Source organism: Antedon mediterranea, chromosome 10, assembly GCF_964355755.1.
Source record: "Antedon mediterranea chromosome 10, ecAntMedi1.1, whole genome shotgun sequence".
Classification (NCBI taxonomy): domain Eukaryota; kingdom Metazoa; phylum Echinodermata; class Crinoidea; order Comatulida; family Antedonidae; genus Antedon; species Antedon mediterranea.
In genome coordinates, this window is record NC_092679.1 from 17408152 (window position 1) to 17431145 (window position 22994).

A 22994-nucleotide genomic window follows, 5' to 3' on the forward strand; every position below is an offset into this window, starting at 1 on the left:
CAGTATTAAGATTTGGAGCATTATTATATGAAGAGACCGACCAATAGATTGAAAATATTTTTTTTATACGAATGGTTAGGATCCGATGTCATGTAACACCTGAAGCAAAGGAAATGACATGGTATTGTGCATATAAATGCATGACTTTAAGAACCATGTCAGGTATAAATTCAGAATTTTGAAATTGGCCCAACAATTGTAAAACAAAGTGCGGAATTAATATGCCTAATGTTTACATTGTATTCCTAATAGTTTTTCAATAATGTGTCAAACACAACACAACAAAAAGTTATGTTTTCAGGGTAACATTATCATTATCAACAGTTTGAGATATTACCTTTTGTAAAGGACAAATTATCGATTAGAAAATTGTAATTTAAACAATTACCATTTTGCGTTAAATATTGTAGAGTCGACCTTATAAACTAACATTTTGTTTTATTGAAAAAATAAATGTTAGTCCCAGCTTTATAGGTAAGATTACATCTTACAAATCCTGCATATTTACAAATTACAATTACAAAGTCTAAATGCTATCAACTAATAATCACATAAATGTACTACTGATTTGGAAAATAGAAAGTTGGTTTTTCATCCTAGTAACCATTTATACGTCTTCGACACTAAAATCAGATGATTTAATCAATAAGCATATTATTACATATATACAATCGCGCTATGGTTAATTTGGTCATCTAACTAAAGTAGGCTTTATTCTCCAGGCGTGTCGTTTACGCTACACCACCTTTATTGGGGTGGTAGTAGCGTATTAGCAGCACAGAGTAACTGCAGAGAGGCTACTGCTAAAATTCCTTGATCGCGGCTAAGTAAAACATTTTGTGTGTAGGCTAGGGCTTAGCTAACATTTCGTTAGTGGCTTCTTAAATACAGGAAAATGCAATTGAAACATACGAAAACATTCCTTACTCCTCAGGTAGTGTTGTGTATTTGATTTCTAGAGTTGTGTGTACATAACACGTATTAATTTACTGTAAACAACTTGCGTTGCTTAGGACGCTGTTATTGTTGTCAAGCTGAAACTGGCCGGGTGCCGTGAGGTTAGGCCCCCGTACCGTGTAGTCAGAACACTGACCTAGGCCTAGCCTAGAATTTCAAACAAAAAAATTAACCTTATCCTCTGTTAGCGTGGTAGGACTAGGTTCTTATTTTCAATTTAGTATTATAATACTACAGAATTTAAATAGGCCTAGGATAATTAAAAAAGCATTTACAATTTTAAATAAATTAAATTTGTTCAGGATGGAGCTGCTAAAATCACAGCATTGGCATGGTCACCTAATAACAATAAGTTAGCTGTTTGTACTGTTGATCGTGTAATTCTACTTTATGATGAACACGGTGAAAGAAGAGATAAGTTCTCAACCAAACCCATTGACTCAAAGGTACAGTAAAATATATTAATTATAATATTGACTTGTTGTATTGTATCTTAGTTAGGCCAGTTTTATATATACTTATTAGAAAATTGTGTAAACGGCGGATATCTCTGCATATCTCGGCACGGTCAACAGTTGAGTAATAATATTAATTTACAATTTTATTTTGCAGTATGGAAAGAAAAGCTACGCAGTGAAAGGTTTGGCGTTTTCACCCGATTCAACAAAAATTGCTGTTGGTCAAACAGACAACATTGTCTACGTGTACAAAATTGGAGATGATTGGTATGGGACATCCTTGGATTTTAAAAATTCTATGTTATTACAATTAAATACAACTTCATAAATACGTTTGATAAGAAGTTAAAAATCTGTTTTAAAATTAATTTCAAGAATCATTTGTCAATTTAGGGACTCAAAGAAAGTTATCTGCAACAAGTTTGTCCAGCAGAGTGCTGTTACCTGCCTAATCTGGCCTCCTGACAACCAGATCATTGTAGGCCTAGCTGACGGAAAGGTGCGAGTGGCTAATACCAAGACCAACAAATCATCTACAGTGTATGGTACTGATTCTTATGTAGTGTCTGTAGCACACAAGTGAGTATATGCATTCAATCTTTTCATATTGGTTTTTAACAGGTTAAAACTGTATAATTATATAAGGGCCAGCGCTGTCTGAGTTAAATCCTGACGAGTCGTCTTGAGATAGCGTCAAGCATAATTTTTAGGTCGTTTTAAGATGCTTAATTTTTTCCCGACTAGACTGTTGGGCCTTGTCGTACGACGCTGTCTGAGTTAAATCCTGACTACTCGTCTTGAGATAGATGTGTTTTGTCAATTATGACACAATACACAGTATAGATGTGCCAAATTATTTAATGAAATTTCTTTCAGTTCATCTGGAAAAGGAATTGTATCTGGTCATGCTGATGGCACAATTGTCCGCTATTTCTTTGAAGACGAGGGCACAGGAGAGTCGCAGGGAAAGATCTGCACACACCCATGTCCTCCGTATAGCCTCTGCTGGGCTGGAAGCAGTGTCGTGGCTGCAGGATGTGACAAAAAGATAATGGTGTATGGAAGAGATGGTCGTTGCATCCAGCAGTTTGATCACAGCAGAGATCCAGATGAACATGAATTTACAGTGGCTGCCAACAGTCCAAGTGGCCAGTCTGTCGTTATTGGTAGCTATGACAGGTATGTCCTTTTTTTATTAAGTTTTTGTTAAGTTTATTGATCTACTATCCATTCTGTTCGATATGATGACGTAATGGTAAGGGAATTGGACTAGCATGTAAGAGATTTGGGTTCGAGTCTTGTCTGTGCCATATGATTGTATCCTTAGGTAAAATGCTTCATACTCTCATTACATTGTCTGTTAGATGGTATGTATCACATTGATGCTATTTAATGTACTTGGTGTTGTGTAGAAGACTTACATTTATAGTGTCATTCTGTAAAGCAAAGTTCAATTGTTGTTATTGTATGAAATAATATGGAATTGTTGTTCAGAAGCTATAACATGTTTATACATATGTTGCTATTGTCAATTCTTGCAGATTGCGTGTTTACAACTGGTCACCTAGGAAAGGTATATGGGAAGAGGCTAAGAGAAAGGACATTAAAAATCTATACACGATAACTACACTAGCCTGGCGTAAGGATGGATCCAAATTAGTAGCTGTAAGTATATCAAATTGAGTACATAGTTTTAAATAACACAGTAGGCCTAAAAAAGTTTACATTTTCAGAATGTATTATACAAAATAGAGACTAAAAGCTTCAAGAATTCTGGTTTTCATTTTCTAATTACCTGCTTTGTTTTTTTATTCCTTCTGTAAACATAACTTTTTTACGTAAGCGTGGTTCCCACTAGCGACGCAACACAAAGACGTAACGCAACGCAAGTGAATTGACCAATCACAAGCGATGGCTTATTCGCTTGTGATTGCTAACTGTCTATAACTTCGCTTGTCATTGGTTAAAACGTTGCGTTTACGTCCTTGCGTTGCATCCTAGTGGGAACCAAGCTTAATATAGTTTTAATGTATTGTATTGATATTTTTCAATGTTTTATATATTGTATGTGTTTTTAAGCATCAAGGAAAACCAATTTCATGTTCATGACAATAAAGATTTATCTTACCTTAAAAGCTTCAATTCATACTGTATAGCACAAAAAACATAATTTCTGGTGTTGATTCCTACTGGCTTTCCGTTTGTCCACTGCGTACCACCCATCTCAATATTAACAACCGAAATCAATCGACACTATGATGGTTAAATATTTAGATCTAATAAAGCATTTTGAAACAACAATCTTAATTGTAATAGGGAACACTTTGTGGTGGAGTGGAGATGTTTGATTGTTCGCTTCGTCGCACTATTTTCAAAAACAAGTTCGAGATGACTTACGTGGGTCTGAGCCAGGTCATAATAAAAAATCTTTCATCTGGAACACGAGTTGTACTTAAATCACACTACGGATATGAGGTGAGTACGGAAAAATTTGATTTTTGTGTGGTAACTAATAGCTACTGTACAATAATTGATGTACAATAGGTATAGTTAAGAATCTATACAGTCTGTATTGCTTTAGTACACCGTTAGAAATTTAGGATTAGAAATATTTGTATATGTAAAGCTCTGTCAACATTATCAAACTAGTGTGATGTGCCCAAATATGGTAATAATATGACATCATCATGCCCATTTTTTGATAGTGTAGACAGAGCTTAATATTAAATCTCTTTCTCTCAATTATAACCATTTTTATATCCACTTTTACTTTAGATTGAGCCTGTATTGCATTTAGTACAACTACAACATTACAAATTTGGGATTTGTCTTCACTAATGTATTTAATATTTAATCTCTTTCTCTCAATTATATAGTTTTTAACCAATGTGTCCCCTTTTATTAAAGATTGAGGAGGTTAAAATCCTGGGTAAGGATCGCTATCTGATAGGGCACACATCTAACACTTTGTTGCTGGGTGACTTGTCAACAAACAAGCTTAGTGAAGTTCCTTGGCAAAGTAGTGGTGGCAATGAGAAGTTCTTTTTTGATAATGAATGTGTAAGTATGCTGTTTGATATTCATTCATGCAAATTTATTCAAATTTACAATACACTTTCTGTGTTAGTTATCTATACAAATTAATTCTAAATTACATAAATATTAATATAGTAGTACTAGAATTAATCCTATTGAAATAAAAAATTCAAAACTTGTTTAAATGTTTTTTTTTTCAGGTCTGCATGATCTTCAACGCTGGTGAGCTTTCCCTTGTGGAGTATGGCAACAATGAAGTACTGGGATGTGTTAGAACAGAGTTCATGAACCCTCATCTTATCAGGTAAAATATTTTTTCCTTTAACAATAGGACCTATGCATTGATGTGTCATTGGTTGTCGTCCTGACTCAAAACCATCAGAACTTAGAACCATCAGAACTTAGAACCATTAGAACCATCAGAACTTAGAACCATCAGAATTTAGAACCATCAGAACTTATAACCATCAGAACTTATAACCATCAGAACTGTGTCAAGGAATAGAGTGAGGAAGCACGTCTGAACTTTCCTGTATGCTCACAATGAATTAACATGACCTGACATGTTACGATAATAATAATACTTTAAAACAAGATAAAGTATAGTTAACTCTCATTGTATGGGCATACATTTTTTGGTCCCTGTCATTGTTTCGTTTTATATTTGGCATGTTCCTTTATCCAATATTTCATTTAATATAAAAAGAACTTCTAAAGCTTGGTTCCCACTAGAACGTAACGCAAGGACGTAAACGCAACGCAAGCGTTTTAACCAATGACAAGCAAAGTTATAGACAGTTAGCAATCATAAGCCATCGCTTGGGATTGGTCAATTCACTTGCGTTGCGTTACGTCCTTGTGTTGCGTCTAGTGGGAACCACGCTTAAATTTGTATTACAGTGTGCGTTTGAATGAGCGCAAGCAGCTTGGTGTTGATGACAACAAGAAGATGGCATACCTTGTAGATCTGAAAACCATCGCGATTGTTGATCTTGTTACTGGATTCCCAATGGCCACCATGGCACATGATTCAAAGATTGATTGGTTAGAGTTGAACGAGACAGGACATAAGCTTCTATTCAGGGATAAACGATTAAGGGTAATTTATATAGTTGTTAATGAAATAAATAAATTCCAAATTTTAGAATAAGCTAGATGTCAAACTTAAAAATGTTATTCTTTAAGTTCCCTGTAAGTGATTTTCTTGTATTAAAATTGATTTATATATTTTACATTGATTAAATAATGTCGGGTATTTCACCTTTTTTTTCCTCTTCTTTATCTAGCTTCACCTCTTTGACATCATTACTGAAACAAAAACAACAATACAGAATTATAGCTCCTATGTACAGGTAAAAGGTTATTGATTATGTGATTTGTATATGAATACCAATTTATATTTTGAAGATTACAAGAATGATTAAAATATACATATACCTATCGAAATTTAAATATAGCATGGTACAATCCTGAGTCTATTTTGAAGCCTTTAAAATACTAATATTTAGTATTAATGATGCATTGATAAATCGAATGTTTCTGTTTATCTTCAGCAAATCCTTTGTAAGAACAACAAACAAATCATGTAGCGCCTGCATTAGAATCAAAATCAGAACTTCTAGAACATTTGTCTGTATGTGCTCATCATCTTTTTTATTCATATATAATGTATGACTCTTTTATTTTCTACTGTTTTCTTATTTTTAGTGGGTTCCTCAAAGTGATGTGGTTGTTGCTCAGAATCGAGACAGTCTCTGTGTTTGGTACAATATAGACCATCCTGAAAAGGTTACAATGTTTCCTATCAAGGTTTGTACCATTTTAAATTTGATTTGTATTTATAACTGGTAATTGATTGACTTTTTGCATCGCGAGTGTGTGCGTTCATTAGATAAAAATTCTGCCGATTACATCATATTGTTTACTGTATTGTATTTAGTATCATGTGAATTAACAAAGATTACCAATTACAACTTTTTTGTAGGGTGATATTATTGATCTTGAGCGTGTAGATGGTAAGACTGATGTGATCGTTAAAGAAGGTGTTACTACTATCTCATACACATTAGACGAGGGATTAATTGAGTTCAGAACGGCTATTGATGATGGAGATTATTCAAGGTATAGGGCGAAAATAAATTAAACAGATATAGATTCTTTTTATTGTCCAATATAAATGGAAATTAAAGTGCTCATAAAATAATTATCTTAATAATTACTTAAATAAATATAAGGGGAAAAAAAGAAACTATCTAAACAACAAATCTTTTGTTATAATGCCATATCCCAGCTGGGTAGAACAATATTGATATGGCAACATTCATGTACTTGTTACTAGATGTATGCTTCACACATTCCTAAAAAATCTCTCAAAAATGCTGCAATATGTTAATACAGTAGAACCCCTCCTTAGCACTAAGTGTATACTTTCCCATGAAACAAAATATTAATATGTTTTAACAGTGACACTACAGAAAACACTATTAAGGGGATACTGTTGGGTACCAAAGGTGTCCCCTTAATAGGGGGGTTTAATGTAATTAGCAAGACAATGTTATTGTTATTGCATGGGTGTTAATTTCAAATTAACATTATAAGTAACCTTATCACAAAATGTTATATTATATTATTTTATTCATATCTCAAAAATTTGTATAGAGCTGTTGCTTTTTTGGAGACCCTTGAGATGTCGAATGAAACTGAAGCTATGTGGAAAACCCTAAGTAAGCTATCGCTTGAATCCTGCTATCTGCACATCTCAGAACGATGCTATGCAGCTCTTGGTGATGTGGCAAAGGCACGATATCTCCGTAATCTCAATCAACTTGCAGCCAACTATGCTAAAGAAATGGTAAGTTCATTATTATACAAATAATGCAAAAGTCATAGTACGTTAATGCGGCACATTTGAGGGTACTTTCACATACTTTTGTGGGTGAATACACCTAGGCCTAGCCTAGGAGCTAGGCCTACCGCGGCAAGCACCACTCTGCTCATCGACCAGATCACTGCCTAGCCTAGGCCTGGCAAAACAGTTGTTTACTTATTGTATCCGAGACAACAACAACTAACTGAGAGAGTTTTTTGACATACACATTTGCCATTGGCAGATGTGCACAATAATCTTAAATAAAAAGATAAGATTCTTTAATTTATGTTTTTTAGAGTGGTGATGGAATGGCTCATTATGAAGTGCGAGCAAAACTGGCCATCTTGAAAAGGGACTTTAAAGAGGCTGAGACAATATACTTGGAACAGGTATTTTATTTTGTAAATTTGTGGAACCCGAATAAAGAATTCTTAAATAGCAATTGTTGTTAACATTACCTTACAATTCTAATGTGCAGGGATCAATCCTTACCTACTGCTAGTGTGCCAACTCACGACTGTAGACTACTCCACTCCCTAAAGGCCCATCCTTTATGTATGTTTATTTATTATCGTCAATTGTTATCGTCCTAGTGTAAATGGGCCTTTAGCATCAAATGAGTCTTGTTTGAACTGTTATCATTTGATATGGAGATGTCTTCTTTTTTAGAATATGATTGATGAGGCCATGCAGATGTATCAAGAACTGCACAAGTGGGATGAGGCTATTGCTGTAGCAGAAGCCAAGGTAAACATCATATATTAGTATACTTAATACAGTCAACTCTCCCAATACCGGACTCTCTGAAAACCAGAAACTCTCCCAATACCAGACTTTTTTTGAGGACCAAAAGGTCCCAAATTTATATTTACCATTAAAAACACATTCCGAATACCAGACTTTCCGGAAAACCAGACTTATTTGGCCGGCCCAAAGGTGTCCGGTATTGGGAGAGTTGACTGTACTTACTTGATAATTGACCCTTCATTCCTTAGGGTGGGCCCTCATTTTTTTAAGAATAACTTTACACTAGGTACAGAGATGATCTCATCTGGTATTGAATTTCATTTATCCACAACACGATTTGAAAAGAACTGTTTTCCCACATCTGTTCTTGGATAACTTCCTTGAGTGACCTCCAGCTATGATTTTCAGACCATTTTTTAGGGATAGTATGCTGCTGCTCTAACTTCTTCATTTAAGCTCTGTCTACACTATAAAACTTATGTGACAACAACATGTGATGTGCCGATATATGGACACGATGATGTCATATCACTACCATATTTGGGCACATCACACTTTTTTGTCAAAATTGTTTGATGGTGTAGTCACAGCTTTAGATATGATTTATCAGTAATAGAAATGTTAATCTTTCCAGGGACATCCGGAACTAGACAATCTTCGACAAAGTTACTACCAATGGCTGATGGACACTAGCCAAGAAGAGAAAGCTGGTGAGATGAAGGAGAACAATAACGACTATCATGCTGCCATCAATCTATACATGAAAGCTGGTATGCCTGCACGTGCCGCACGCTTGGTAACTAGCCACGAAGATTTGATGTCTAACCGGGATCTTGTTCAGAGGATTGCTGCATCGCTTATTAAGAGTGATTTTTATGAAAGGGTAAGTTTGTTTATTTTATTTTAGTTGTGTGGAAGTAACCTTTATTGTCTTTGAGTTTAAGATACAAACATACTATTATTATTATTATTATTATTATTATTATTATTTATTGCCAAAAACCAGTTACAAACATACAAAAACACAGAAACTAAGGGAGTAGGCAGGAACCTAAAAGTGAACCTAATCACTATAACAAGAGTTCAGGTTCCGTACTCCCAAAGTAACAACTATGATAAATTGGTATATTTAAGTACTGTATGCAATATCTTTTATCATTACAATAACAAATACCTGTACCTTAAGTAACCAAAGAAGTACACATTCTTTTTGGCAATATGAGTAAAATAATACCTGATTTTACTTTACCTAGGCAGGGGACTTGTTTGAAAAGACTGGGGATGAACAGCGAGCCATGGAGTGCTACAGAAGAGGAAAGTCATTTCGTCGAGGTATGCAGCAATGTTATACATTTCCTGTTTGAGAGTAAAAAAAAAGTATATTATATTATTGTATTAGAGTAAAATAATCATGTCTAAAGTGCTGTTGTCTGCAAACTTTATGTGACAAAAAAGTGTGATGTGCCCAAATATGGTAGTGATATGACATCATCATGTCCATATATGGACACATCACATTTACATTGTATAAGTGTAACTATATTTGTTTGTTTTTTTAAGCTGTTGAGCTGGCTCGAGTATCTTTTCCTAATGATGTTGTCAAATTGGAAGAAGAATGGGGTAGCTATCTTGTCAGTCAAAAACAGATGGACGCTGCAATCAACCACTTCATAGAGGCTGGGTATGTGAAGACTAGTTTGACAAAAAAGTGTGATGTGCCCAAATATGTTAGTGATATGCTCAAATATGTTAGTGATATGACATCATTTCCATGGGCACATCACATTTTGTGTATAGTGTAGACTGAGCTTTAGAATCCATTACAAATTGTATCACTTTACTTGTTTTAAAGGTTTTTATCGTTACTACTTTTTAAAATCATTGTTGATTGAAATTAATGCTGTATTTCATTGCAATTCAGTATTACTCTGAAGATGACGTTATTAATAAATATTATGTACATAAACGATTATACAGTCAACTCTCCCAATACCGGACTTTTTTAAACTAATATGTCTGGTTTTCCAGAAAGTCTTGTATTTCTTGTTTTTAAATGGTAGAAATGAATTTGAGACACTTTGGTTTTAAGAGAGTTTCTGGTTTTTAGAGAGTCTTGTATTGGGAGCGTTGAATGTATAACATAATTTATTTCTTTTTATATGCAGTTGTTCTGAGAAAGCTATAGAGGCAGCAATTCACTCCCATCAATGGAACAAAGCCATTCAAATTATTGAGATTCAGGAACCAAGCATGGCTGAGAAATACTATGCTGATATTGCCCGTCATTATGCCTCTATCAAGGACTATGAGACAGCAGAGAAATTCTATGTACGGGCAGACATGACGAAGATGGCAATTGAAATGTACACAAACGCTGGAAAATGGGAGGCTGCTCATAAAGTAGGTTTAAACAATTTCAAGCCAATAGCTTTTATTTTGTTTTTATCTTTTTTTACAAAAATGAGCTAGGCTAGTAGGCCTATGCATCACTGCTGCTGCTGCTGTAGTATGAAATAGGAATATCAGCAAGAAATGTGTTTTCGGGTTTAGGGAAGCATGTTCAAACAGACTTGATATATCTACATTATTGTAAAGATCATGCTACAATTGTAAATCATTCAAATTTAGTGATGGCCAGGCAATAATGTACAAACATAAGAAATTCCAAATATTTAAAATTACTTTTAAATTCACTTTTAGCTTGCAGTCACTTGCATGAAATCTGAGGATGTTGCTGTGCTCTATATTAGTCAGGCCCAGCAATTGGAAGCGCAGGGCAAATTCAGGGAGGCTGAAAGACTGTACATTACCGTTGAAGAACCAGATATGGCGATTACCATGTACAAGAAGCAACGTCAATATGACCACATGGTTAGGCTAGTGAAACACTACCATCCTGATCTGCTACAAGACACGCATCTACATCTAGCACAGGTAATCCAATGTAAAGAGTTGAATAGTTTAGTAGATGTTCTACTGAGAATACAATGTGAAGATATTAACAATTTTGACTGAAACAAGTCCTAGAGTATTATTATACTTACTGTTGGAGAAGAAATGATGTCTTTCCCCATATATTAACTAAAATTTAATTTAGAATCTACATATAAATTGATTTCATCAGGAAATTTACATGGTCATAGTTCAAGATACACTAATGATGATATTGAAAAAAATTTATCTCTGAAATTGTCATTATAACATCGTATCCCTGAGCTTTGAATTATTAATTATTTGTTTCAGGAAATGGAAACTGATGGACAATTACGGCAGGCGGAGTATCACTTCATTGAAGGCAAAAACTGGAAAGGAGCAGTCAATATGTACCGTGGTGCTGACCTGTGGGATGAGGCATACAGGGTCAGTATTATTTAAAGCTTTCATTTTTTCATCAGTTTCAACATTTTGTCATAAATAATTTTACTACTGAATTACTGGTATTGGCAGCTCCTGCTACCACAATGCCACAAGAATTAGTCACATGATCAATTTCATTTGAGCTCTACATGCTTGAATAATCTTGATTATGATATACTCAAATAGGTTTGCGGTATTGTTGTATATTTAATTAAATTAGTTAAATAATTGAATTGCCTTGCAGGTAGCCAAAAGCCACGGGGAAGCTGATTCTACAAAGCAGGTAGCCTACCTGTGGGCTAAGAGTCTTGGTGGTGATTCTGCTGTCAAACTTCTCACCAAGTTTGGCTTACTTGATTCTGCCATAGAATATGCTGCTGACAATTGGTAGGTTTTGCTACTTTTATACGTATTAACAGTATTAATCCTAAAAGCACAACATATATACATTCATATATTACCGTTACTAAAATTAATTATGTTCTCACCCACAGTGCATTTGAATTTGCATTCGATTTGGCCAAAACATCTGCTAAAAACAAGATACCAGAGATCCACTTGAAACATGCCATGTACCTTGAGGACGAGGGCAGGTTCAAAGATGCAGAGGCGGCATTCATCAAAGCTGGAAAACCCAAAGAGGCTGTATTGATGTAAGTTTTTGTGCCAATTATGGCATTATTGAAAACTAGGGCCCATCAGTTTCAGTTTTATTTCATTTGTACTTATAAATATTAAATAATAATAATACATTTGATTGTGTGTGGATATATCAATAAGCCACAATGGCTTTAAGTCTGAACCTCCAGACTTTGACAATCCTGAACTTTAAACTTCAGGCCTAGAAATAGTTGTTGATGTCATCAATAGTAGGCCTAAGTTTCTGTTGCAAGCCCTGTGTATTCTATGTTCATTCCCAGTTCATTGTTGTTTCTGTTATAGGTATGTACACAGCCAAGATTGGGATGCAGCTCAGCGGGTGGCAGAGAAGCATGACCCAGACAGCGTTGCTGATGTCCTAGTTGGTCAGGCTAGATTTGCATTCGAACAGAAGGACTTCCAGAAAGCGGAGTCATTCCTTCTGAGGGCTCAACGACCAGAACTTGCTGTAAAATATTACAAGGTAACCAGAAGAAATAGATTAACACTGTGTTAGTGATTTCAGCTTGTTTTACTATTAAACAGCAACAGTGCTACTTTACATAGTTACTCAATTGAGTGTTTAATTTATTTGTTACCATTGAGGGAAATGTCTTATGCTCTCCACAGAATGCTGGTATGCGGCAGGACTGTCTACGGGTCTGCAAAGAGTATGTGCCACACATGCTGCAACAGCTGCAAGAAGAATTTGACAGTGAAGCGCTGAATCCAGAATTGGGGTAAGAATTAGGCATCATGAATGATAAATGTCCTCTTTCCAGTTTCATTTCAATTCACATTTACTTTAGCTATCATACAGTATGGTATAATGTATGAAGATCTTCCACTGAGAATGAATTCTATTTTACCTCAAAACTCTTTTAATGTAAAGAGAAAGATTGTATAGTATTATTGTTCTTTTAACACATTTTTTATTTTTTTTTATTTACTTTTACAGTGGTGTAGAGATATTGATTTCCCAGGCCCGTGAATGGGAAGGAGCTGGAGAGTATGCCAGAGCTGTGGACTGCTATTGTAAGGTGACACCTAAGCATACAAATGACACCAAACTTCTTGAGAATTGCTGGTCAAAGGTAAAAGTTGTATTTGTTTTTATTTCTGTTTTTTTGTAAACAAGATTCAAAGAATTGGATCAGATCCTAAATTTAGATTTTTCAGTAGAATCCCTTCTATGGGCAAATCTTCAAAACTCAATTCTAAATTGAATAGTGGTTATCTGTTTATTTATCATGAGAGTACCATGAATGAGTGTGTTGCAAAGGAGGGGTTCCACTGTCCTGTATATGCGATAAATAAACTATGTGATCCTGACCTTTCACCACAGGCTGTTGGCATAGCTATGAAGTTCATTGATAAGTCACGAGCCCTGTCAGTAGTGAAGCAAGTAGGCCCTCAATTGGCTGGTATTGAAAAGTACAACACAGCAGCAGAGTTGTATCTTCAGCTAGACTTGATCAAAGAGGCCATTGACGTTTTGCTAGATGGACAGGAGTGGGTGAAAGCTAAGAAAGTGGCTAAAGAGTTGGAGCCTAGGTACGAGAAGTATGTTGACAGCAGATATAAGGAATTCCTGAAGGAGAAGAATGATCCTGATTCGGTATGTTTTTTCTTTTTTTGTGATATCTACTAAACATCTATCCTATTAAACAGTATACTGAGTACTGTATAGTATTTTGTTTTAAACAGGTATTCACCTGTCATTTAACAATAACTGACCAATTAATATTATTATTCCTAGTTTACGCTGATGTTATGTGCTTCTAGGGGATACTGCATGCATATTGTCCTTTTTAAGTGCTACCATTATTTAAAACTAAATGTATTATTTTTAGATGATGGATCTGGAACCGACTGAAGCCTTAAACATGTATGTTGAACAAGGCAAGTGGGAGGAGTGTATTGAAAAGGCACAGAAACAAGATTTCAAAGTACTTCATAAGTACATTGCTCTCTATGCTGCACACCTTATCAATGAGAAAAACATCCAGAAGGCACTGGATCTGTACGTCCAACATGGAGCACCACCAAACCCAGAGGTATGCAGTGTATTTTTATAATGTATGATGAAAACTTGTCACCATGTGATGTGCCTACGCTGGTTGACCCTGCTCAGCACTATCAATTTCTGCACTTTTGGCATTAATTAAAACAAAACTAGCGTTAAAAACATCAAAGGTAGACCATTTGGAATCTGAGCTACTTTCATTGAAGGAAGTTATCTCAAAGATAAGAGGGATACCTCTTAGACCTTCACCCAGGACGATGTCAATGCACCGGGCACTTAGATATGGCTGGGCACATCCCTATTGTCAATGTGTGTCTTTTTATTTATGTATGTTGCCTACATTATGTTACAACATCCAATTTGTTTTTTATCTCTGTAAATTTATTTCTATGTTAACTAGAACTTCAACATCTACAAACGAATCTTTATGGAAATTCTTTCAATGCCAAACCTGGACAGACCACAGGCGTACCATACATGGGGAGATCTGCGGGATATGTTAATGAATCTGACCGAGAACCTTGCAAGATCCCCTGCATCAAAAAATCCTGCATGTGAGGAATTTCAAAATATGCTGTTAGTAGCACACTACTATGCGACCAGGAGTGCTTGCTTAGGGCAAGAAAAATTGGTAAGATCTTTGTAAAGCCCTCTATTTTCCTGTAACATTTTGATATAATATTCTAAGCTAGGCTAGTATATCAACTCCTGTGGCTGGGAAACACCCTTGAAATTAATAAAATCTCCTAAAAATGAATACTTAAGTTTGATGGTGAATACGGCCACTGAACTGTGTTTATTTGGTTTACAGGAGGTACTTGCTGCCAAATTGTCTGTTGCCCTGTTGAGACACACTGAAATAGTACCAGCAGACAAGGCATTCTACGAGGCTGGCATTCAGTCACGGAAGCAGGGCTGGGATAACATGGCATTTGTGTTCCTTAACAGATTCCTGGACCTCACTGAGGTAAGATATCAACAATTATATTAATTAAATTAGATTTATTATTGTATTAATAAATATTCAAAGGTATTATTCATACTGTACAAGTCCATCTGAAATCTTTTGATCAAATTTTCTATTTTATTTGATTATATCTACTGGAGCACTGTAACCAGACAACATTTTTGACTTGTTTTATGCATTATAATTACTTTATGTTATGTAATACCTTACAGTATTATTACAGTTTGCATGTCGTGGTTTTATGATTACTGTAGGCACAGTGCAGAGTTTTTCTCAGGCGGGCCACGAGTCATATTTGCCAAGTAGTATTATGGTGACTTAACATACAATTTGTATTTCTGTGGTTCTTCTCCAGGCTATAGAGGACGGCAGTTTAGACATGCTTGATCACTCTGATTTCCAAGATACAGACATTCCTTTTGAGATTCCCCTCCCAGAAAAACAACATGTAACAGTAAGTTTTATTTCACATTTTATGGTAGCTGTAGACATGGATTAATGGATCATGCCTATACACAGTCTCCTATTACCTTCATTACTCAACAAAGTGTCCCTCAATACTGAATAGGCTGTAGTGATAATAATTTTTTGTTTCATTGGAAGTGTCCACTTTACACAGATGAGCGGTAAGCAGAAACCAAAAATGTAGAATCAATGTTATTTGAACATTTACACAAAACTGTTTCTGCTTTACCGTGTAAATTGGCCTTAATAGAGGTGTTTCTACTGTGCAATAATTACAAGAAAATTATTTAAAATTTAAAATTACATGTATGAACCTGCAGGTGTACGGGGTAATAACAATTTGTTTGTACTTGTAGGAAGATAAGAAGGAAGAAGTGAAGGAATGGGTGTTGTCAGTTTCAATGGACCAGAAGGTGGAGCAGTGTCTTGATAGAGATGAGAGAGATACATACGTTGCCTCACTTATTGCCCCAAATACTGGAGTGAGATCTCCACCTTGTGTTATCTCAGGTATGTGTAACGTCACTGTGGTAAATGGTTGTAGAATAGTCATCAGTGTTTAGGATCACTAAGTGGCCCTCCAAAGCTGTAGGCCTTGGGCGTTTTTAGCCTTTTTTGACATATTTTAATGCTTTTTTTCTCTTCTGGGCGCTGCATGCTCAGTGGCCCCATAAGCTTTAACCAGATAGTCATATGTAAAATACATTAATATTCTTTATCAAACCTCTAGGCTACCCTGTTCTTCGAAATAAGCTGGACTTTAAGAGGAATGGACATGCAGCTAATAAAGATGACTGGAATAAGTTCTTGATGTGTACTAAGGTAATATAAAAATGTTTACCCCATTTGAAATAATAGAATCACAAACCAACAGTGGTATTGGTAGTCAATAAGTGAGATACCTACCTTTCGAGGGGTGTCCATAATAAGAATAATGGCATATGTAGATTCTATACAGGTAGGGATTTCACAAAATAGATCTGGCCATTAACTGTAAACACAAAATAAGGCATGTGTAGACTGTGTATACTGTACATGTTACTGATGAATTAAAAGTTGTGTATTTAGACGCTTAATTTATTAAATTTTTAGATGTCGCACAGTACAGAATGTCAAGATGTTATGCGGTTTGTAGGCCAATGGAGTGGGAGCACACCAAGTCCCAGCTATACATTCCAGTAAACAAAATCAGAAAGAACTGCATGTATTTATATTGATTTGACCTGTAAACCACAATTATTCATTTGAGAAATTGCATATTTATCAGCGATTTGGTTAAAAACCAGGTTTATATTTCTATTTTTAGCACCTTGATTGAATTAGAATAGCATTCAGATGTATCTGTACACAAAAAATATTAGTACAAATAAATACTGTTAATGGAAATAGGACATATTTGAAACAATAGAAATGTAATTATATTTAATGGATGTTGAACAATACTGTAAAACAAACATGTATATTCTATTTTTGTGCATATGTTTTAGAACAATAAACAACATGTTTGGTCAGATTTGAATTTTAGTTACATTTTAATTGCACAGAACTACTTACTGGTCCCAACAGTCAAATTGTTACCACACTACTTGAAATACATTTGTATTTAAAATGTAAATTACCATAAAAATCCATCAGTCAATATATAGATAATTAAATACAAAAGAATACATTAAAGCATACAGTCGGCATTTTGATTTTTGTCTTAGAAAAATGAAAATAAAAGCTCATGTATTATACATATAAAAACACCATATGTGCCAAAATATTTATCTTTTTACAGTATAGTACAATTTAAGTTTATAGTTTACATATATTTCAAGCCTGGACTTGAGGTACTGATGTTATATCCAGATGATTGATATAAACTATAATCCTCTGTCTACACTATCAAACTGACAAAAAGCATGATGTGCCCAAATATGGTAGTGATATGATATCATTATATCCATATATGGGCACATCACATTTTTTGTCACATAAAGTTTGATTGTCTAGACAGAGCTTAAGAGATGTGTACTGTAGTAGCTTAGGAATTGGTTTAAAGTCTGTTCAGTGACCATCGCCCATTCCGGCTCCCATTGCACGTTCTTTGGCTCGTCTTTCAGATACTTTACGATATCGTGCCAATTCCTGAAAGATTAAACAATGATAACTAAGTATTGTTAATTACTATACTAATATGGTCCACTTAAATTTTCTGCAATTGAGCCGACAAATATAATAATTCTAAAAGCTATGAATTTCCAAATTTAATTAGATTTCTATGGTTATAATGTTTCCAATTCCAACAAATGAAATAAAAACTAAAAAGTTAGATCAAATATTTAAGATAAACATCAGACTGTAACAAAAAGATTAAAAAAGGACATTTTATTAGTAAATAAGTTAAAAAGCAGAAAATTTAACAACACACTTTTACATCCCAGAATGTCAGATATTTTGTCTCACAACACAATCTCAAACTTCTTATCTCAACCTTTCTCTAAACATATATAGTAAGTAAAACAATTTGTGAAATATTGTTAGTACTGTATTAGACTGTTAAAGAACATAACGCAAAGCTACTATTTTCTCAACACTCACAGCCACCCTCAAAGTCTCTCACTTAGGCTTATTAGACTGATGTATATGTTCCTCCTGCAATACCTCATCTTTCTGGGCCCGCATGCTGTCCACTTCAGGCTCGGCATACTGGGGATCTTTAGCTGGATCGTCTGAGATAGAAGCACTTCCAGTCGCCTTAAAATAAAGACGGAAATGATATTAGATCTATGAATAGATTTGTGGCCGAGTAGTTAAAGTAGCCACAACCCATAATATTGGTACAAGGTGGAGAAAAAGGACAGGAATTTGCAGTGTACTCATCACAGCCCAGGATTGGCAAACTCAGATACATTTACAGCAAAACAAGATAATTATAATGTATTCATTTTTATAGCGCAAATCCCATATATACAGTATACTGTATAATGTTCAAATAACGCTTTCCTATTATTACCCCGGTTATTTTGATGAAACATGTATGGAAACATACTACCATAACGTTAACCAGTAATCAGCGCAGTTGGTTGATGAGATTATGTCAGATGCATCTGCTTGATATTTGATATACTATGATTACATAACTAACAGGCTACCACAGTCAATACTTTACTATATACTTACCTCCTGAGGGAAATATGAAGTAAAAGCCTGTTTCCAAAGATCAAGCGGGCTTCTTGCTTGGATTTGTCCAATCGAGCCATCAGTAATTGGAGGACCACCTATTAGATAATAAAACACTCAGGTGAAAATAAAGTCTCAAATAAAGTAATAGCTGTATAAACAAAACAGTGATAGACGATGTTAAATTATTTGTGAATATACGAAACAATGGGAACTGACAAAACATACCGATTTGGTTCATTGAATCCGTTCCACAAGGTGCTGATATTGGTTTGTTATGATCAACACAATACGCTTTACTGTGAAAAATATAATAGATATAAAGCAAGTACTAATTTTAATGTAATAATCTAGGCCTATAGTTTACTTTTTGTTTCCAACTGTTATTGAACTAAAGAGAAAAATATATGAAAACAAATTTAAGTAGTAAGCAAGTACAGTCAAAATTTTCAATAAAAACACAAAAAGGAATTTTGACTTACTTCAAATTTGTTCCAAAAACAAAATGACTCATCAACGACCTCACTCTCATCAATATCGATTCATTCTTTGAACTAGAGAACTAAAAAAGGATTAAGCAATTATTAATATCAGCTAAATAACATTTAAACAAAAAAAAGACTTTTCCTTAAATAATATAATAAACTTACTAATAGTGTTCCACCGTAATTATGAGCCACAAATCGTAAAGTTCGACTGATAACTTTCCTCTTTTCTGAGTCAAAATTCTGATAAGAAAACAATAAATGCATAGTAAGAAATGCTTTCTAAAGCTCTGTCTACACTATCAAACTAGTTTGACAAAACAAGTGTGATGTGCCCAAATATGGTAGTGATATGCTCAAATATGGTAGTGATATGACATCATCATGTCCATATATGGGCACATCACATTTTTTGTCACATAAAGTTTGATAGTGTAGACAGAGCAGTGAAACTGAAATACAGGTAGAGGCTTACTTACCTGGAATAAGTCATACTTTGTTCCTAAAATTCCAAATGGTATTAACATCGGCTCAACCAGATCTCTATCCTACGAAAACAAAAAGGCACGCTTTAAATGAAATGTAATAGAATGGGGAAAAAAAATCTAACTGACTTTACTAACATCATACTTAGTTCATTTAGTTATAAATCAACTAAGTTTAGTTATAAAGATACAGATATACACAACTAGATGAATGCAGACCTCTCAACTTGGAAAAATGAAGTATCGTGGGGTTTTATGAAACTATAGAGGGTGCTATAATAATAATTAAACTGTAGATGGTGCTATAATTGTAAACATGGGGTATATCATGCATGCCAACAGTGGAAAATGTGATGCCAATTCATTATTTCACTTATTAAACAATGCATGAATTATAAACGGACCAATATAAAGTATGTTTTCTATTTTCTAATGACAGTATTAGAAATGATTAATTGATACATATTAGGAGATTTTTTTGATTAATCCAAAATAACAAGAGCAAATGCACTTTATTGGCAAGCAGGAGATTACTTGAGGTATCTGGAGACTCCTGCCATTACCGGAGGAGTTGGAACGTCCTTGAATTAAATATTCTTGCACTTAATGGTGTCACGATGTTTTAAGTGAGAACCTGATTCAAACTTACTGGATGGTCAAGTGCAAATCGATTGAATGATTTTCTTCTCAGCCTTTCTTCAATCTGGGGATCTTCAACGGCAAGCTTCTTAATAACCTGTTTTATACGCTCATTGACAGCTTTCAGCGATGTCTCAAGTACTGTCCACATTGTTTCTGGCTTTGATAAATCCACAACTAAAACCACTGATAGTGCCCTAAAATAAAAATTATTATTTGAATGATTGATAACACTTTGTAAAAAAAGCAAAAGAGTATGTATGATTCAAGCAATATTGGTATCAGCTTCACAAGAAATACAAACCTTTGAAGACCCAACAAAGTGTCCCCTTAATAGGGGTATCCTTTAAATAGTGGTTGACCATTATGTTAAATTGAATTGAAATTTATATTTATACTGGGTAACCTCTTCAGTCAAAGACTGGTCTCCCAGAGGGCCCAGTTATGATCAGTGGCTGTGATGTACTAATACACCGAGGTAACCCCCTACTCATCTCGAAAGATGTACTAGGTTCTTTAAAGTGCACACGAGCTAGATGTGTACACTAGACCTACGGTTTATAGTCCTTATCCGAGAAGACTCGTTCTACCACCAGAACCATGGAGTGAGTGAGCCTCAAACCCCTGCCGAACTACCATAGTATTCTCTATGACCTAGGATTGGCAAAATTGAGTCCTAGCAAAAAAATCTGATATTGATTTCTTATTTTTTAGAAACTGCAAAACAAATGATAATTTATCTTACTTAAGATTGCTCATGTTGATTGGCACTTCCAAAAGCTGAGTCATGTTTGTTCCACCCCCTAATTCCCAAATGTGCCCAACATCCTTTCCCTGGAAAAAAAAAGTTAAGCCTGAAACCATGACAACATGCAATGTAAAAGTAAAGTAAGTAAAACTTTAAAAGATTTAAGAAAATGCATTTATAATAGTACTTCCTATACACACTAAGAATTATTTTGCAATTAAAATTCTATAAATAACTGAGTAACAACTGAATCAATGGTAATATATAGACATATTTACAAATTTTGTTGACAGCATTAAAAATACATCTGTCTACACTAACTGTATGTGAGTGATGTGCCCATATATGGACATTATGATGTCATATCACTACCATATTTAAGCATCACAACCATATTTGTGCACATCTCATTTTGTTTTGTTTTGTTTTGTTTTTTATCTTTATACTGGGTGACCTCTTCAGTCAAAGACTGATCTCCCAGATCACATGAAGTTTGATAGTGTAGACAGCAGAGCCTTACCACATTGTGCCCCTTTGATCGTCTTCCAAATGTATACTCAAGAGCTATCGTAGATTTTGGTATGTCATCACGGTCGAGAAACCTACAGATGATTGTTGTTTTACCCTGTCAAAAAAACATTTAATAGTTTATTAGTGTTTCACTTATAACTTTATTTACAGAACTGTTTTGGGAGTACTGTATACTCTTTGTAAATTGCTCAGATTAAAATACCGTACTATTTTAACAAAAATGAGAATTAAACTAAAAATCTTACAGCATCTTTGCCGCCAAAGAACAGTATACTGGATTCACCTCCAGCTCTTCCATCCTCTGTAGCTATTAAAAAGAGAAACATTATTAGGTAAAGAGGAAAATGTAAATTAAATAATAAAGAGGAAAATGAAAGTATCAAATCAAAATAATAATAATGATAATAAAAAAATTATTATTTCCTTCAATAGCAGAAAAGATAGAAACAATAACAACAATGAAATGTAATAGGGTTTAAAAAAGAAAACATAAAAATCATAAATTTCATCAGACAATCATAAAACAAGATTGAAAATGTTCATCTGGTTTGTTAGTATAAGTATATTGAAAATATTCTTTTTTTCAAACCAATAATTAGTAAAAACTAACCTTGACAGTTTCGCTGTCCTGATCGGACAGCTTCTTCAGAAATAATGACAGCGAAACTGTCAAGGTTAGTTTTTACTAATTATTGGTTTTAAAAAAAGAATATTTTCAATATAATCATAAAACAATGTCAACATTTCTATTTATAAATATTTCTGTTAAAAATAGAAAGCAAGTAAACAACATTTCAACATACAATAGATCAATATTCACCTTCTTGTTCTGTATTTGCCTTTTCTACTTTCTCAGCCTCATATACAGAAATATCCCAAAGTACCTTTTCTCTATTTTGTGTAAAATAAAACATAAATATACAATTACAAGATATAGGGTAGGCCTAATAATAATTATAAAATAACAATTAAAAACTTATAATATGACATACTAAAGTTTAAAATTAGCCAATGCAGTGGCCGATAAATAATACATTTTAAAAGGCTAATTCATATTAAAGTAAGAAAATACCGTGTTTAGTGTTTAGTTCCAGGCCCATGTAAGATTGATATTTGCGCACAAAGATTGTCAACGTCCAGGCTTAAACTGCATCCTTCCCGTGAGAAATAATTACTTCATACAGAGATTTAAAGGCCTAGAGTTTTCATAAAATTCTTTATTGTAATTAGAATCAAATAAGTTTAAAATACAAACCACGAACTGAGAAATTATTATTTTACCCTTTAGGCATGTCTGCCTTGGTGAATTTGTTTGTTATTGTAGGATTTAAATCAATTTACAAGCACACTTCTGTACCGCACACATTTATCAGAACAATTTTCTTTAGTTTACTGTCACCAGGTAATATCGTGACGTCAG

General features: G+C 34.3%; 2 protein-coding genes across 3 annotated transcripts; one reads left to right on the top strand and one right to left on the bottom strand.

The window, feature by feature from the left end:
- Window positions 1-772: 772 nt before the first annotated feature.
- LOC140059996 (intraflagellar transport protein 172 homolog) lies at window positions 773-17196 on the top strand. Its single transcript, XM_072106014.1, has 35 exons — window positions 773-934; window positions 1260-1403; window positions 1570-1682; window positions 1809-1994; window positions 2292-2594; window positions 2957-3080; window positions 3732-3890; window positions 4323-4475; window positions 4652-4755; window positions 5352-5550; window positions 5738-5803; window positions 6159-6260; window positions 6436-6572; window positions 7110-7302; window positions 7617-7709; window positions 7990-8067; window positions 8702-8950; window positions 9321-9399; window positions 9628-9748; window positions 10233-10467; window positions 10768-11001; window positions 11311-11427; window positions 11669-11811; window positions 11919-12077; window positions 12367-12547; window positions 12694-12803; window positions 13022-13157; window positions 13409-13681; window positions 13917-14120; window positions 14490-14720; window positions 14901-15056; window positions 15412-15510; window positions 15878-16031; window positions 16252-16343; window positions 16614-17196. The coding sequence occupies exons 1-35, from the start codon at window positions 896-898 to the stop codon at window positions 16701-16703; spliced, it is 5256 nt and encodes a 1751-aa protein (XP_071962115.1). The 5' UTR covers window positions 773-895; the 3' UTR covers window positions 16704-17196.
- LOC140059998 (cytoplasmic dynein 2 light intermediate chain 1-like) lies at window positions 17167-22954 on the bottom strand. Of its 2 annotated transcripts, none has more exons than XM_072106016.1 (13): window positions 22856-22954; window positions 22395-22465; window positions 21820-21881; window positions 21564-21668; window positions 21041-21129; window positions 20306-20492; window positions 19651-19719; window positions 19337-19414; window positions 19169-19248; window positions 18915-18985; window positions 18687-18784; window positions 18168-18260; window positions 17167-17651 (listed from the first exon to the last, which is right to left on the bottom strand). In XM_072106016.1, the coding sequence occupies exons 1-13, from the start codon at window positions 22864-22866 to the stop codon at window positions 17571-17573; spliced, it is 1095 nt and encodes a 364-aa protein (XP_071962117.1). In that variant the 5' UTR covers window positions 22867-22954; the 3' UTR covers window positions 17167-17570. The 2 variants fall into 2 exon arrangements, with proteins under 2 accessions (XP_071962117.1, XP_071962116.1); XM_072106015.1 differs by having other exon boundaries at window positions 17215-17651; window positions 18127-18260.
- Window positions 22955-22994: the final 40 nt, after the last annotated feature.